The sequence below is a fragment of the Pan paniscus genome, chromosome 4, assembly GCF_029289425.2.
Source record: "Pan paniscus chromosome 4, NHGRI_mPanPan1-v2.0_pri, whole genome shotgun sequence".
NCBI lineage: Eukaryota > Metazoa > Chordata > Mammalia > Primates > Hominidae > Pan > Pan paniscus.
This window is the reverse complement of record NC_073253.2, coordinates 24,604,869-24,623,731: the sequence shown is the minus strand read 5'-3', so window position 1 is coordinate 24,623,731 and position 18,863 is coordinate 24,604,869. Positions and strand designations below refer to the sequence as shown.

At 36.6% G+C, this 18,863-nt stretch overlaps 1 protein-coding gene across 3 annotated transcripts in view; it reads left to right on the top strand.

The window, feature by feature from the left end:
* Positions 1-18,863, top strand: part of ADGRV1 (adhesion G protein-coupled receptor V1) — a 602,883-nt gene that overhangs the window by 212,161 nt on the left and 371,859 nt on the right. For all 3 annotated transcript variants that reach the window (XM_003822773.3, XM_055112209.1, XM_055112210.1), the window contains exons 60-68: positions 3,744-3,861; positions 6,012-6,135; positions 7,464-7,602; positions 7,993-8,175; positions 8,431-8,663; positions 10,992-11,140; positions 13,011-13,212; positions 13,724-13,943; positions 17,964-18,203. In XM_003822773.3, coding sequence (XP_003822821.2) covers positions 3,744-3,861; positions 6,012-6,135; positions 7,464-7,602; positions 7,993-8,175; positions 8,431-8,663; positions 10,992-11,140; positions 13,011-13,212; positions 13,724-13,943; positions 17,964-18,203 — 1,608 coding nt within the window. The remainder of the gene's footprint in view (positions 1-3,743; positions 3,862-6,011; positions 6,136-7,463; positions 7,603-7,992; positions 8,176-8,430; positions 8,664-10,991; positions 11,141-13,010; positions 13,213-13,723; positions 13,944-17,963; positions 18,204-18,863) is intronic.

The window sequence follows — 18,863 nt, the reverse complement described above, 5'->3', positions numbered from 1 at the left end:
TCATGGCGTGGAATGTGTATCCTCTAGTCTACTCCAAACTGATTCCTTCATTAGTGAAATTTTACCTGTATTTTAGAAAGATTTTAATCTTTAGTTTCTTTCTTTCTGTTAGTCTTGGCCCTTTATGGTGTCTACATGTGCATTTGAAGAAGGCACAACTCATGCAACCAGTCTCTGCCAGTTTAACTCAGAAGTCTCTTTCCTCCATCTTTGTTTTAATTTGCTGTAAAAATATATGTGCTCATGGAAAACAAACAAACAAACAAACAAAAACAAAAAAACCTCAGTCAGTACAGAAGGATGTAGAAAAATGAGTAAAATTCCCCTGACTCCTTCTGAATCTTATATTCCTACTTCCCAGAGGTAACCGCTATTGACAGTTTTTTATATACCCTTTGAAAAATTTTTATGCGTATCCAAACATATGTGTCTTATTCTTACACAAATGGAATTTTACACTGCAATCTGTCAGTAACTTGCTCTTTTTACTTTATAATCTATCTTAAACATTTCTTTTTCATACTAGCTAAAATCCATTGCACTAAAAAAATTGGTTACATATTTTTCATTGCATAGATTCCCCTTAGTATTTGATACTATTGACATTTCTTCATGAGCACTGTTTTACTGTGGTGTTTATAGTTCTCTTACATTTTTTATATCTTTCTGGGATTCACATTTCTTGTTTAGTATTTAGTTCTGTCTAGTTCTCCTTTCCCAAATGTTTATATACTTTTGCAGACTTCCATCACCTATATTTGTATTATTTTCCTCTCCTTTACTATCTTCGCAATCTTGGTTCTCTTGAGATATGGGAAGTAGCCACTGAAAAGTAAAAAGGATATAGATTTTATAGCCAGCTAGACCTTAATCCAAATCTTCACTCTACTGTTTAATGCCATGTGACTTTAGGAAAATTAATTTCTCTCACATTTGGGTTCTTTGTTGCAAAATGAGGATAATAAGGCTTAATCTAAACAAAGGCTCTGAGTATTGCATGAAATAATGTTTGTGAAGAAACTAACCAATTTACAGACATTTAGAAAGTGTTTTATACAACAACTGTAATTTAGAAACATTTTAATGAAATAGCAGGTTGCTACCTCAACTTAATATCTACATCACAGGATAAAAATTAAAGGCTTTAAAATTTTAAAATTCAACACCTTTTCTACATCATAGAATAAAAAAATTAAAGGTTTTAAATTTTTTAAAAACAGGAAAAATTTATATTTCTATTTTCCTGAGATAGCCTATATATAGTACCATTTCTCAAACTGTTGCTCTGCACTGCTATTCAGCAGAATAGAAATAATTGTTCTGAATTTTAAAGAAAAAAAGGGATTCCAGGTTCACATGGACTTGGGAAAACCTTGATTGAGCTAAGTAGGCTCTTTCTATGCAGGATTATTTTTAGACACTTTAATATACTGAAGTCCATTTTGAATCTCTAATATTCTGAATTTATTCCCCTATGAAACTTCCCCATCACCTTTTTATCCCAGAACATTTATTACTATCTTTCATAACCATTGGCTGGGATTTTCCACCTGTAATCACCCTTTTCCCCCCTCTTACTGGTTGTAGATTTCTTTGAGAAATGAAGAGCATGATATGAAGAGCTGCCTTACATATACAGTAGATAAGGTGGAAGGCAATATAAACATATAAAATATAGTTGATTCTCATGATTCACAGTAGCCAATCCTTATCATTCACAATCCCCTACTTGTGAATTTCCCTACTCACTAAGGTGTATTTGCAACCTCCAAAGTCGATACTTCTGGTGTTTTCATGGTCATTCAAGGACATACAGAAAGTGTTGGAGAATTTGATTCACCTGATTTGTGCATTTCCAGCCGAGGTTGAAGAAGCCAACACCTTGACTTTGTTTCAGCTCTCATGTTGTAAACAAATGTTCTTTTTCCAGTCCATTTATTATCACTTTTTTAAATTTTTGTGCTTTCTGTTGGTGAGTTTTCTGTTTAAATTTGCCCCCAAGTATAGTGCTGAAATACGGCGTTCCTAAGCACAAGAAGGCTGTGATGTACCCTAAGTAGAAAATATGTATGTTAGATAAACTTTATTCAGGTGTGAGTCATAGTGCTTATTAAATTAAACATGAGAAATGTATTTGAATGATTCTAAGTTTTTGCCAATATGTACATGTCTGCAAATTACCACAAAAGTGCTCAATATTGATTTTGGGGTTACAAAGTTGGATGAGTAGACAAATGTGCAAATAAGGAATCCAAGAATAGAGGAACCAACTGTATATAAAATCAGTAGTACCTTGGAGAAATTACTGTACATATAAAGAAGTATGTAAAGATGTTTATGGCAATATTATTTGTAATAGTAAATAGCCATTGTCAGATAAATCCTGCAAATAGTATAAAGGCAAACAATGGAATCCCCACAGCAATGAAAATAATACATTGAGTCTGAGAGCGGTGGCTCATGCCTGTAATCCCAGCATTTTGGGAAGCCAGAGCCTGGTGGATCATTTGAGGACAGGAGTTTGAGACCAGCCTGGCCAACATGGCAAACCCCCGTCTCTACTAAAAACACAAAAATTAGCTGAGCATGGTTAACGCACACCTGTAATCCTAGCTATTCGGGAGACTGAGGCAGGAGAATAGTTTGAACCTGGGAGGCAGAGGTTGCAGTGAGCCGAGATCGTACCACTGCACTCCAGCCTGGGTGACAGAGTGAGACCCTGTCTCAAAAAAAAAAAAAAATACATTGAGTCTACATAAGAAAACATGGGTAACCTCAACAGTGTGCATTGAAGGAAAAATTAAGGAGACACAGTGCATTTTAGAGTGAATAATATGATGGGAAGAGTTTTGCAAAGGGAAATCGAAATGGGCTAATAAATGGGTCAAAAAGAATAAATTATAATAAAAAACCATTTGTTGTCCAGTAGAAACAATGCTGTTGACCGAAGTAGGACCAATTCAAACTATGCACCTGAGATCCAAGAAAAAAAAATAAGAAAAAATAAAATCATTAACATTCTTATCAGTTACCAGTAATGAGAAACAATGTACTATGAGAAAGAAGTATAAAATACCTAGGAATAGATTCAGCAAGAAACAAGTGGAACTGATATGAGTAAAGATAAAAACAAAATCTTAAAGGTGAAGGTAAAAGAAAACTGAAACATGCATATAAAAGACCAAGTTCTTAGACAGAAAAACTACATTTTCTTGTGAATTAGGCCCTTTACTGCTACCTTTAGATATTTTTGTTAACTAGAAGGTGCCATTACTAATTTAACATCAGCAAAATATACCATGAGTCGGATATCCAGTGTTGATGAACAACGGCTGGCATCTCAGGGCTGTGGTTGCCCCTACAACTGTGATCTAATGTCATTCACACTTTGTTTTCTCCTTTGAATGGAGCTGTTTCTTATAAAGTCTATGACCCTTGTCTGTTTACATCATTGTGTGATCATTTGGCTTTCTTTAAAGATTGGATTTTCAACGGTTAACATTTTTCAGTAAATTTAGGGGTTGTATTATTTTCCCATTTTCCCCATAAAGAACCTAAGTGGAATTTGTATTCAGAACTGATTTTTGTGGAGTAATTCTTTCTAGCTGCAACTCGTAATTCTAGTGACAAAAAAGACACCCTTAAAAATGATTATGGACATAAACGTTATTCTGCTAATGACAACATTCAAACTTTGGCTTTGGTCAATCTGGAAAATGCACTGTTTCTGTCATTGGATGTAGACTGAGTCCCAGAAGACCATTGTGTTGCACACACTTCAAGACACAGTGTTGGAGGAGGACAGGCGTTTCACCATTCAGCTGATATCAATTGATGAGGTAGAAATATCTCCAGTAAAAGGTAAGAGAAATTCACATTTTTGGAAATTAAAAAGTAAATTCTCAGAAAAAATGTAATAAAAATAACCCGTAGTTACAAAAATGGACAGGGTTAGGTTTCATAATTACTAAAACATAAAGATACCATTTTCCACATGTATTAAAGGTTAAGAACTTTTTAAATTAAAATTATAATACCCAATCTTGGTAAGGTCATAGGTCAAAGATTTCATACTGCTTAGCTGTGTAATTTTTTTTTAATGAAGATGTTTATTGTAGCAGTGTTTATAAAATGTAAAATAAAATATGTCAGCTTCCTAAATGGTCCAACAGTAGGAGACTAGTTAAATGTGTCAGAATACTAGGCAGCCATTCAACGTGACATAACAGGAAAAACTCTCAATTACATTAAAAATTAAGAACACATAATTACATGGATAATTGTCACGTTAAGAAAACAGGTTTTGCGACAACATGCTAAATGTAATCTGTTTTGTCATGTGCATGTCTTACATGAGGTTGGAATTATTTATTTGAAATGTTAATAGTGGTTTTTGATTACTTATATTTTCTAAACATATTTACAATTATCACACTTTACCTTTGTAATAAAACATTATTTTTAAATGTGTCATATTATGTTTAGCATTATAGCCTATGTACGTCTGTTTTCATCTGAAAGTAGTTACTCAAATATTCTGACACTTCAGAAACAGGCATTTTAATTCTCATTTGCCTCCAGTTGATATGATGATTTGTTTTTTGGATCCATAGAGAAAAGAGTAATGATTCTAAAATGGTTTTATTGTGCTATAAACAATAATAACCAACCATAAAAAACTGGTTCAGAAACTTTTAGCATGAAAATTTGGTGATTAATACATTTCTTTTTTGCCATCAAGAACTCCATCCTATGTGACTAAAAGCAGATTTAATGTCCAAGGAAATTTTTAGAATTGTAGAGTATCTTATCACTGTATATACTTAGGGTAGTTATAATTTCTGCATTTTATTTAGGATATTTTCCAACAAGGGAATCACATCACTGCACCATATTCTTTTATAAGTCTTTAGTTAGCTTTAGTTAACTCTTTCATAAGTCTTTAGTTATCTACATCATGTTAAAATGACAGATGTCACATAGGCTAATTAAACATAGAAGAATATATGATTGGATCAGGGTAAATCATTTACCATATTAAAAAAATTTTTTTGAGACAGGGTCTTGCTCTGTCACCCAGGCTGCAGTGCAGTGGTGTGATCACAGATTCCTGCAGCCTTGAATTCCCAGACTCAAACAAACCTCCCACCTCAGCCTCCTGAGTAGCTAGGACTACAGGCATGTGGCACTATGCCCAGTTAATTTATTTTTATGTTTGCAGGGATGGAGTCTCCCTATGTTGCCCAGGCTGGTCTTGAACTCCTGGGCTCATGGGATCCTCCCACCTCAGCCTCCCAAAGTGTTGGGATTACAGGTATGATCCACTGCACCTAATTCTTAATATCTTTCTGTCTGACTGTGACACTTGCTGTGACAAGCCACTCTTGATTCCATTAATCCATTGCCAAAGAAAGTGAGAGTATAGTGATACAGCTCTTTGTGTCATGAACCCCTAATATGTGTTTCTGGAAACAATTTTCTTTAAGTTTCTACTAAGTTATATGGATACTCAAATACTTGATATAGTTTTCTATTTCCATCTTAATAGAAATATTTGACACAGGTTTATAAATGCTTACAGTCAAATGATAGAGTCAGAAAATTAAAAATGAAAAAGTGCCCCCAAGAAGTCTTGCTTTTGCCACATAGCCAGTTGACATAGCTATGTAGTCAATTGCAGTGAGCTGCAAAATGGTTACTGTAGAAACAAATTAATGCCAATGGTAGAGGAGCCCTTGCTTTTCATGAGCATGATAGGGCAATTACTGCCAATTTTTTTTTCTGCCCCTTTCATTAAAATGTAATCTTGGGCAAGCGATTTGCCTCCATGTCTTCAAGACCTCAATGTGCTTCAGTGTCATAGGTAAAATGAGGATATTAATACCTTACTGATATGAGAGTCATGAGAATGAACTAGATTCCTGTGTGTAAAGTGCTTAGAAAGTTTCCAGGCATATACTAAGTGCTTATGTGCATCTGCTACAAAGTGGTCTATATCATCTTGAATTTAGGTAGTGCATCAATAATTATTCGGGGTGATAAGCGAGCATCAGGAGAAGTTGGGATAGCTCCGTCATCTAGGCACATCCTCATTGGGGAACCCTCAGCAAAATATAATGGTACCGCTATTATCAGGTAAGGACTTCATGATTTTTCTTTGCCTATATGGGGGTTACGAAGTTTTATTTAAATCATTAGTCTTAAATTTATCATTCTCAATACATACATAGTCTTCAAGCATTAACATTCTATATACTGTTAACATCCTGTGGAGAGGAGAACAAATTTGGGGCAGAAATTGGAATAATATCCTGACCTATCTTGATGTTAGATCATGAGAAGGTTTCTGACTCTTGACTGATTTGCACAAATTACACCAAGGAAAGCACATGGAGTTGAGATCAGAAAATCTATGTTTTCACCTCTGTTCTGTTACTAAACATGTGATATAAGGGAGTTACTTCATCTCTGCAAGCTTGTGTGTCTTAGCTACAAAATCATTCCTTAGAACATCAACAGGGCCAAACATTTTGCTTTCAAGTGTTCTAAAATCAGAGTCTGTATTAGTCTGTTCTCACACTGCTATAAAGAACTGCTTGAGACTGAATAATTTATGAAGAAAAGAGGTTTAATTGGTTCAAGGTTCTGCAGGCTGTACAGGAAGCATGGCTGGGGAGGCCTCAGGAAACTTACAATTATGGCAGAAGGCGAAAGGAGAGCTGATGTGTCCTACCTGGCTGGAGCAGGTGGAAGGGGTGGAGGGGTGCTATGTACTTTTCAACAACCAGATCTTGTGAGAACTCTATCAGGAAAACAGCAAGGGGGAAGTCCATCCCCATGATTCAGTCACCTCCCACCAGGCCCCATCTCCAACACTTGAGGTCACACTTCAACATGAGATTTATGTGGGGACACAGAGCCAAACCATATCAGGGCCTATCATATGACTAAATTAGTATGATCATAGGCAAGTTTGTTTCTCATAAATTTTCTTACAGGGGATGGGAAGCAACTATCAATGGCATAGCTGGGTTTGACTTTATACTTTATCCTCATGGTAGTTATCCAGAAGTAAGACTATCCCTTCCCATCAGCATGCCCTTATATGAAGGGTCTTCCAGTCTTTAGAGAACTTAGACTTTTCATATTTTGTACCTTGTGTGTTAAGTGAAAAGCCTATAAATATTAATACTTCTTTTTATTTCTTTAAACCTTCTGCTTTTAGTAATCAGTTTTTGCTTGTATTCCTGTCAAGATAGATTTACACTAGCTTAATACTTTGGGTGTTACTATCTTGGAACTTTAAGACTTCCTTTGGTTTATAGTTTGGTAAATGAGGTTATTTAAAAGAAAACTGTTATTGAAATGGATGAAAATTGATTACTGTTAAAAGACAGAGAAAATGTTTAAGAAAAGTACCTTCAACTGAAATGTATTGGATATACATTTGTTTATTGTTGTAGCCTTGTTCGAGGCCCAGGGATTTTGGGGGAGGTCACAGTGTTCTGGAGGATATTCCCTCCTTCCGTGGGGGAATTTGCTGAAACATCAGGAAAACTGACAATGCGAGATGAACAGTCTGCAGTCATTGTAGTAATACAGGTATCAATATTAGCTGGTTTCTGTTATGCCCTTTACTCTCTGTGCTGGTGTGGGCGCATGTGTGAGCATATGTGTATGTGTGGGTGTGTTTGTGTGTGTGTGTGGTTAGAAGTGGGGGATGGGGAGGAGGTAAATATTACAGCATTTGTGGTTGTTGGCGGGCACGTGTGTGTGTGTGTGTGTGGTGTGCGTGTGTACGGTTGACAATGGAGATTGGGGAGAAGGTTAATATAACAGCATTTGTTATTGTGGAGGTGCCTGTGTGTGGGATTAAGAGTGGGAATGAGGAGGAGATTAATATTACAAAATCTGTTGTTATTATTTAGAGGTTAGGAGTTTTTCTTGAAATTCCACAGATTCTACTGTTGATGACTCTTTGTCTTTCTCTAGGCTTTGAACGATGACATTCCTGAGGAAAAAAGCTTCTATGAGTTTCAGCTCACTGCAGTCAGTGAGGGAGGAGTTCTGAGTGAATCCAGCAGCACTGCCAACATCACGGTGGTGGCCAGCGACTCTCCCTATGGCCGATTTGCCTTTTCACATGAGCAACTTCGAGTGTCAGAAGCACAGAGGGTATAGTATGAAATGCTTAAGATTTTAATATCATTTTTATTTTTAGATATGAAAATGTTTTCTTGTTTCTATTCCAGAGTTTTCATAAACTGATTAATTTGCTCCAAACATCATTATTTTAACATATAATCTATATAATTTTATAACCTTATATGTAATTTTAACACAATCCTGGTAAATAGAACGTTTAGTTACAGACAGTATTGTCTGGTAGATTAAACATCCAAATCAAATAAGAAAATGCATTTTGCATAGGTTAACATCACAATCATCCGTTCCGGTGGAGATTTTGGCCACGTGCGACTCTGGTACAAGACGATGAGCGGGACAGCGGAAGCAGGCTTGGATTTTGTTCCTGCAGCAGGGGAGCTCCTCTTTGAAGCAGGGGAGATGAGGAAAAGTCTGCATGTTGAAATCCTTGATGATGACTATCCTGAAGGCCCAGAGGAATTTTCTCTAACAATTACAAAGGTGGAACTCCAGGGAAGGTAAAGGAGAAAGGCAATTAGGAAAAAGAAAGCAAAGAGCAGAGAGAAAGAGAGAAAGTTCTATTGTGTAGAGATTAATACTGAGCTCTAAAGCAGTTCTTTCCCTACTCTTTCTCAGATTTGTGTGACATTAGAACAGGACATAGAAGGGAAATTATGACAATGACTGGGTTTTTTTTTTAAATTTTGTTAAATATAACTTCCCTCTGAAAATTGAAAGTATGTGTTTCTATTGTGTGGACTCACTCTGGGTAGCCAGGAAGTTGAATATGATAACGGCTTCTAATTGGTGAAGACACAGCCTAACAGCTCTCTAAATCAGAGGTCAACTGGTGTGGCTGAATTTGCTTCTTTTGATTTCCATACTTGTGAAAGGGCTGAAGGGAGGGATTTCTTTCATTGATGCATCTGAAGTCTGTATCGTCTTCTCTGTGGGTGAATGACATAGATGCTTGCCCCATAGTTTTAAAGTGGGGAAAAATTTGAGTGAAAGCTAGTTGGCCATTAATGTGCACCATGTTTTCAAGGAAGATAATGAAGTAACCTTAATGAGTCTCTTTCATTCCCTGATTTAGTGAGGCAGATTTGATGAGGTGGAAAAACATCTTTAGCATGTTTAAGTACTCACAGGTTCTGCAGCTCACAGGTTGAGAGAGACCTACCAGCATCTCTGCCCAGATAGCAGATAGGTGGGCCCTTCAACTAGAGTAATGCCTGCATTTAGAAGAATCATAAAGACATTTTTCTTGTGCATGAAAATATTTTTGCCTTTGTAATGTGAATATCATGCTTTAAAAACTTTTTAAACTAAAATATGTCACTCAGTGACTTAAGTGTATATCATCCCATCTGGGAAAAAAATATTGTGGGCTCACATACCCTTCAAATTTTAGATTTCCCAAAAATGCTTCTATGCCTGGCAATGAGAATGAATTTGTATTCCTAGTAAATATAGTAAAAAGTTTGAGCTGATCACTGACTATTTTAATTAAATAAATGCAATTTGGTAAAAGTAGCTCGTTTAGTGTGAGATCATATTTGTGTTATTGACCAGCTAGAGCTTGAGGATTTTGTCTTCTTTGCTACTGTTTTTTTAAAAAGCAGTTTCTATGTAAGTTTAATTCTGGAGAAACAAGTTTTTCCTTCCAGATAAATTTCTAGGTTTTCTTTGATCTCAAAAGGTAAGTAGTACAATTAGCTAATCTACAGCCCATCTCAGACTACTGGTAACAGTTACTCTTATCATTTAATATTCTAAATCTCAATTTTCTAATTTTGCCTTTTATATAATTCACCAACTTTCAACCTTTCAACTCTAGGTAGGGTATAAATACCAGAATAGAATTTGGGAATTGAAGGAAGGACTAAAATGGTTTATCGGCATTTTTTAGCATGAGGAATTAAAGTCATATTTTAAAGCCTTGGAAGTTGAAGCTTTGTTTGATGGGAATAATATTAATCTAAAAAAAGACTTCTTTTGCAGAAGTATCATTACAGAAGTAAACTACCATCTATATTAAGGATAGAGGAATTGATTATGATTGGTTTCTGTAGAAATTGAAATACTTTTCTTTCTTTTTTATTTTCTTTCTTTCTTTTTCTTTCTTTCCCTTTTTCTTTCTTTCCAAAGTCTTGCTGTGTCACCCAGGACAGAGTGCAGTGGCACAATCATAGCTCACTGCAACTTTGAATGCCTGGACTAAAGGGATCCTCTCACCTCATACTTCTAAATAGCTATAACTGCAGGCATGTGCCATCATGTCTGGCTAATTTTTTAAAATTAGTTTTTAGTAGAGACAAGGTCTCACTCACTATGTTGCCCAGGTTGGTATTGAGAGATATTTCTTTTGAATCTTGATGATTTAGTTTGAAATTTAATTAGTGTCATGACACTCACTATTTCTTTGAATAAATCATCTTAACCTAACACTGTAAATCTCAAGGCCGCCTGCTTACTTACCTATCTCTGAGTGCACTAGGTCTATTACTGTATATGTATTCAGCCGTGATTCCCAAAGGTTCATTTTATGACAGCATCTTTCTGATTTCCTCACAGTTTATTATCTTCCCATTGCCCAAGTTTAGTAACTTTATATTAGTTTTGGCTTCGTACAGGCACCACTCATTGGGAGCAACACAGAAATCTGTTTCAAAACATCATTTCAGGAAAAAGAGAATATTTTAGTGTTGAGGATCTTTAAAAGTATTGCAGTACTTTATAGAACTAAGTTGTAGGAGCTAAGAGGATCTTTTAATTCATGCTATGCAATTATGTATTTTTTGTTGTTGTTGTATTTTATTTTATTTTGATTTGTATGACTTCGGAAGAGGGTATGATTTTACCATTCAAGAAAATGGACTTCAGATAGATCAACCTCCTGAAATAGGAAACATCTCCATTGTTCGCATCATAATAATGAAAAATGATAACGCAGAAGGCATCATTGAATTTGACCCAAAGTATACTGCCTTCGAAGGTAGGTTCAGTCAGCTAGCTTGTAAGTAAGTTTACTACCACTTTCCAAATTACATTAGTTTGAATTTCCGTGTGTAAATTGTTTTAGTTTGGTGTGGGTGTGTGTGTTTGTGTTTACACATATACACTTTTATATTTATTTACTTATTTGAAATACATTTTCAGTTATCTTTGGGTAGTCTTGAACCTTGCTGTGAATGGCAATGTAAGGAACAAGCCTGTCTAGAAAAACTATGTTTAACATTAGGATTATTCAAATGTTTCTGTTTCAAACATTTTAATGAAAGCCTTTGTAATTTGTGCATATTTAATTTCCTATGTGACTAGAAATCAGTGAATATTCACTTCCTAATGAATAATCATCTTTGAAATGAATATTTTACTGGCCTAGAGATGCAGGTAGTATCTGGATCCTTGATCTTGCTTTCTCGAAACAGTCCCCAGTAGCAGCTTGCCTAATATTGCCAATTCTTTCCTCTTGTAGAAGCAGAATACAGAATATATGGTTATATTCCTTCCCAGGTAGGAAGAGATGGCTGCCTTTCTAGGAAATGATTTTATTCAAAGGCAGAATATGAATATGACTTTAAAAATAAATATCTTACTGCTGCATTTAACCTGATTGGCTTCATTGCCTCTATCAAAATTCTTTGGTTATCTAGCCATTTTTAAAGTTCATAAAAAATTGCTTTAGGAGTTGGTTTATAATGAGTTTATGGGTAAGTTGTGGAATACATCACTATTTTGTGAACTTCAATCTATACCTGGAAAAAATCATATTACATTTTTGCATTAAGAAATAAATGAGACTTGGAATTTTTTCAGTTCATTGTTTTCTGTTAGATTCGTTATCTTTGGGAATTTTGGTCAGTGTATATTTTTTTTTTTTTTTTTTTTTTTTTTTTTTGAGACGGAGTCTCGCTCTGTCGCCCAGGCTGGAGTGCAGTGGCGCGATCTCGGCTCACTGCAAGCTCCGCCTCCCGGGTTCACGCCATTCTCCTGCCTCAGCCTCCCGAGTAGCTGGGACTACAGGCGCCCGCTACCACGCCCGGCTAATTTTTTGTATTTTTAGTAGAGACGGGGTTTCACTGTGTTAGCCGGGATGGTCTCGATCTCCTGACCTCGTGATCCGCCCGCCTCGGCCTCCCAAAGTGCTGGGATTACAGGCGTGAGCCACCGCGCCCGGCCGGTCAGTGTATATTTATATTTATAATATACATTGAGTATTATTTAGCCATAGCTAATGTGAGCCCTATTAAATTATATTTTAATATGCAGAATTTAGCATACCTTAAGAAATATATTTTTGAAAATAATGTTTAAGTTGAAATCAAACATTGAAGACACATTTTCAGATTCACAAGTAGATTTTATAGGAACTGAAAATGTAATCAAATTGTACTTGTATCTGGACTTTTAAAAATTCATATGATATACATATCATAAACCTCATTTATTTATATTACCATATTTATATTTCAACTGAATGTGTGGAAGCAATCCAGAGTGGTTTCCTATGAGCACAAACAACTTAAATGTTTTTTTGTATCCATCTAACATTGTCTTAGAAAGCAAGGATCATTTGTTTTTATGTAGTACACAGAGGGAGAATGCCAATGCTACTGATTAAATACATTATTTAAATGCTAATTGTACTGTTCTCTGTAACTTTCAACATCTGATAAACTATGTTCCTCCTAAAAAATGTCATGAGGTTTTCACTAATCCCCCTTTAAAATGATAAAAGAACTATGAAAACATAGAGTGCTTACTTTGTGCCATTATGTTTAATTGCCAGGTTTAATTTGGCTGAATCTTATAAGTTAGTTGCTCTGTCTGGCTTACCAGTTAATTCCAAGTTCCCATTACAGTGGAGGAAGATGTTGGGCTGATCATGATCCCAGTGGTGAGGCTACATGGAACTTATGGCTATGTGACAGCTGATTTCATCTCTCAGAGCTCCTCTGCCAGTCCCGGAGGTGTTGATTACATTTTGCATGGCACTACAGTCACCTTTCAGCATGGGCAAAACTTAAGTTTTATAAATATCTCCATCATTGATGACAATGAAAGGTTGGTATATAGAAAATAATGTGGGCACATATAAGACATAAGTATTGTGTTCAAACTCTTACATATGTTTTGCACTGACAACAGAACTTTAGATAATATGTGTCCATTGGGAAACAACAGGTGAAATACTTTTGGGGTACTAGGGGTAGGGAAAGAGGGGCTAGGAGACGATGTGGTTGCATATGTCACTTCATTTCAAATAAAGGAAATAATATTTTCTGTTTCTCTAGACTTAAATAATCTAATCAGAATGTGGAAACATCCTTTAATTCACTTTCTTTATGCATTAAGCATTAAAAAGAGGGCAAGAAAGTCCCTACAACTGCCCTAGGTCATGTAATATTGATGTTAATCATTCATTCTTTTAGCTAAGCACCCACTTCTTACCACTTGATGTGTGACTACTGTGCCTTGAATATGTATGACCAATTTGGAAAATGACTGGTTATTGGGATTTTACAAGCACTTTAATATGTTTAGACTCACAGAATTGCTCCTTCTTGCCATGCAGTGAATTTGAGGAGCCCATTGAAATTCTACTCACTGGAGCTACTGGAGGAGCGGTCCTTGGGCGCCACCTAGTGAGCAGAATCATAATAGCTAAGAGTGACTCTCCCTTTGGAGTTATAAGGTTTCTCAATCAAAGCAAAATTTCTATTCCTAATCCCAATTCCACAATGATTTTATCACTGGTGCTGGAGCGGACTGGAGGACTCTTGGGAGAGATTCAGGTAGATTTATGTTCCCCATGACTTTAAATATAATTTTTGATAGACTGAGTATGGTATTGTGTTTTCTCATTGCCCAAGTATATTTATTTATTTATTCACAGTCAATCAATATTTATTAATTATCTTGTATGTGTACAGCAGCTTTTGATCCAGATTAAGTACATAAAAATGTATAAGGCATACATCTGTCCTCAGGGAACCTTGAGGGCTTGTTAGAAATGAAGTGAATGATTCTGATAAAATTCATTAATTCAACAAGTATTTGTTGAGTGCTTTCTGTGTGTCACACCCCGTTCTAGGTACTGAGAATATACTGAGGAACTAGATAGACCTCATCTCCGTTCTTACAGAGTTTTCATTTTATTAAGCAGAGTTGAGCAATAAACAACTAAAAATCAATTGATCTGATAACAGTAAGGGCTCTGCTTGTAAAATTGGGAGACACAATTGCGAGTGCTGTTGGTGAGGATGTGATATTTCAGCTGAAAGATGCATTAGGAGAAAGAGGTTAGAAGGGTGAGCATTTGGGCAGAAGGAACAATAGCTTCTGCAGAGGCATAAGCTGGCATGTTTCAGGCATGGAGGGGTTCATGTGGTCGGGGCCTGGAGTTAAGGGGATAACAGCACAGGATAGACCAGAGGGCCCAATAGATGTTCGATCACACGGAACCTCCTAAGCCAGGTTAAAGATGTCCATTGCTCAACGAAATAAAAGAGGACACAAACAAATGGAAGAACATTCCATGCTCATGGATAGGAAGAATCAATATAGTGAAAATGGCCATACTGCCTAAGGTAATTTATAAATTAAATGCCATCCCCGTCAAGCTACCAATGACTTTCTTCAAGGAATTGGAAAAAACTACCTTAAACTTCATATGGAACCAAAAAAGAGCCCACATTGCCAAGACAATCCTAAGCAAAAAGAACAAAGCTGGAGGCATCATGCTACCTGACTTCAAACTATACTACAAGGCGACAGTAACCAAAACAGCATGGTACTGGTACCAAAACAGATATATAGACCAATGGAACAGAACAGAGGCCTCAAAAATAACACCACACATCTACAACAAACCTGACAAAAACAAGCAATGGGGAAAGGATTCCCTATTTAATAAATGGTGTTGGGAAAACTGGCTAGCCATATGTAGAAAGCCGAAACTGGATCCCTTCCTTACACCTTATACAAAAATTAATTCAAGATGGATTAAAGACTTAAATGTTAGACCTAAAACCATAAAAACCCTAGGAGAAAACCTAGGAAATACCATTCAGGACATAGGTGTGGGCAAGGACTTCATGTCTAAAACACCAAAAGCAATGGCAACAAAAGACAAAATTGACAAATGGGATCTAATTAAACTAAAGAGCTTCTGCAAGGCAAAACAGACTACCATCAGAGTGAACAGGCAACCTACAGAATGGGAGAAAATTTTTACAATCTACCCATCTGACAAAGGGCTAATATCCAGAATCTACAAAGAACTCAAACAAATTTACAAGAGAAAAGCAACCCCATCAAAAAGTGGACAAAGGATATGAACAGACATTTCTCAAAAGAAGACATTTATGCAGCCAACAGACACCTGAAAAAATGCCATCATCCCTGGTCATCAGAGAAATGCAAATCAAAACCACAATGAGATACCATCTCACTCCAGTTAGAATGGCGATCATTAAAAAGTCAGGAAACAACAGATGCTGGAGAGGATGTGGAGAAATAGGAACGCTTTTACACTGTTGGTAGGAGTGTAAATGAGTTCAACCATTATGGAAGACAGTGTGGCGATTCCTCAAGGATCTAGAACTAGAAATACCATTTGACCCAGCCATCCCATTACTGGGTATATACCCAAAGGATTATAAATCATGCTGCTATAAAGACACATGCACACGTATTTTTATTGCGGCACTGTTCACAGTAGCAAAAACTTGGAACCAACCCAAATGTCCATCAATGATAGACTGGATTAGGAAAATGTGGCACATATACACCATGGAATACTATGCAGCCATAAAAAGGATGAGTTCATGTCCTTTGCAGGGACATGGATGAAGCTGGAAACCATCATTCTCAGCAAACTAACACAAGGATGGAAAACCAAGCACTGCATTTTCTCACTTATAGGTGGGAACTGAACAATGAAAACACTTGGACACAGGGCAGGGAACATCATACACTGGGGCCTGTTGGGGGGTGGGGGGCTAGGGGAGAGAGAACATTAGGAGAAATACCTAATGTAAATGATGAGTTGATGGGTGCAGCAAACCAACATAGTACATGTATACCTATGTGTCAAACCTGCACGTCGTGCACATGTACCCTTGAACTTAAAGTATAATAATAAATAAAAGATTTCATTCTAAGTGCAAATAGGATGCCATTAGAAAATCGTAAGCCAGAGAACAATGTCACCAGATTGTCTTTTAAAGCAGCTCATTTAAGTCTAGTGCAAGGAAAATGGATTCAAGAAGCTGGTGGGGCAGCATAGGAGCAGGAAGGATGGCTAGGAGGCTGTTTATTTCCCTCTACTGTCCACGTCAAAGCTGATGGTGGCTCAGACAAGGTGGTGGAAATAAAGATGGCGAGAAGTGGGTATACATTGATATTTGGAAGAAAAATTCATTGGGCTGGAAGTAGAGGCTGAGGGAAAGACAGGAATCAAGGATAACTCTTTGAATTTAAGTTTGAGCAGCTGGATAATTTGTAGGGTTGTTTACTAAGATGCAGAAGCTCAAGGAGAAATTAAGAGTTCTGTTTTAGGCGTGTCCTTCTGAGATACTACTGACATCCCAGGGGAGGGTGGTCACATAGGCAGGGCAGCATGCGACTGTGTGTTGTGCGGTGGTCAGGGCTGCAGATGCAGGTCTGGAAGATGTTGACACATGGGGAGGTGTTTGAACACGTGGGGCCTAAGGGGCATATCTGGAAACAGGAAGGATATGGTGCTGAGTCTTGAGCTTCCACCATTTAGAGATCAGAGGGAGGAGAACCAGCAGAGAAGCTTGAGAAGTAAAGGAGGAGGAAAACTAGGAAAGCAGGTGGCACATGAGTATCACATAAGCCAAGACGACAGGACATGGTGTTTCAAGAAGGAAATAGTCAGCTGGAGGGCTGCTGATGAAAGATTAAGAAGCAAAAACAAGTGCCCAATGTTCTTTCTTTGTAGATTGTGTGAGAGGCATACCATTTCAAATCATAGAAATGTAGAAAACTTTGTTTCTTATAACAATGTATGAAGATTTCCGTGTCTTTTACACTAGGAATATAAGTAGATTTAGCATTTTTGCATGGTCTACAGCAGAGTTTTTCCACGGTTTTGTTGTCTTATTTATATAGGTTTTGATTGGCACAGCCTGTGCACACAGCAGGACAGTATTGTACTTATATATTTTTAAAATGTTTATATTTCTCTAATACGTATTTTAATATAGATTTTTATATGTTTTTATCCTATGTGATGACAAATTATTCATGAATACTATAGGTATGTAGTTTATAGTTGCAAATATCTTTTTGTCTTTCTTTCTTTCTTTTTTTTTTTTTTTTTTTTGAGATGGAGTTTCGCTCTTTGTTGCCTAGGGGCTGGAGTGCAGTGGCGTGATCTTGGCTCACTGCAACCTCCGCCTCCCAGGTTCAAGCAATTCTCCTGTTTCAGCTCCGAGTAGCTGGAATTATAGGCGCCTGCCACCACGCCCGGCTAATTTTTGTAATTTTAGTAGAGACGGGGTTTCACCATGTTGGCCAGGTTGGTCTCAAACTCCTGATCTCAGGTGATCTGCCCGCCTCGGCCTCCCAAAGTGTTGGGATCACAGGCGTGAGCCACCACACCCAGCTGCAAATATCATTATTTTTAACAAAAAAAACAAGTTTATGAAACAGGAATTTGATGGAATTATCCTAGAATAATTTTCCTATATGTGTATATATTTTCTTAATACTAGATACCCTGAAATAGTTTTTTGCTTAAAATTGATCTCTATTAAATAAATACCAAAACCAAAAACATCCCGCAGGTGAACTGGGAGACAGTAGGACCCAACTCTCAAGAAGCCTTACTGCCACAGAATAGAGACATTGCAGACCCAGTGAGTGGGTTGTTCTATTTTGGAGAAGGAGAAGGAGGAGTGAGAACCATAATTCTGACAATCTATCCTCATGAAGAAATTGAAGTTGAAGAGACATTCATTATTAAACTTCATCTTGTGAAAGGAGAAGCTAAATTAGACTCCAGAGCTAAAGATGTTACATTAACCGTATGTATGGCTTTATTTTTCTCACAAAATGTGGATTTAATGGATTTATCAGAAAATACATTTACATTTGTTGAAACTCTATAAGCTTGTGATAAATTGGAAATTATAAAACCAAATAAAATCATAATAATTCTGAAGGGTCAAACTTTTTGGTTTTCATGTCAGCTCATTGCATAGCCTGATTATTGGTAATATTTTTTTAAAAGACATTTTAGTATATGATACTTATTTTATAAGCTTGGAGAAAATTTGGTGTTTTTGGAATATTTGACAGTTTTAGAGCAGAGGTATTTGTTATAGCATACCAAACATTGGATATCTTTGTCTTCAGGGAATGTAAAAATTATTAACTAGTTATATTCCAGATAGTTTGAAGGAAAAAATGGTACTTGTTTAGTTAAGGCAAAAAGTGCTGGGACCAAGACTACTGAAAATAATGCAGAGGGATGACCCATTTTTTTGAAGTTTGTAAAATACTCTTATTTGAGATCTATATCAGTCAGTTTTCCTGAGAAACAAAACCAGTAGGACAGACATGCACACAGACACACACACACACACACACACACACACACACACACACAGCGGGGTGGAGGGAGAGAGAGAGATTTGAAGGAACAGACTCACATGATTGTGAGGGCTGGCAAGTCCAAAATCCAT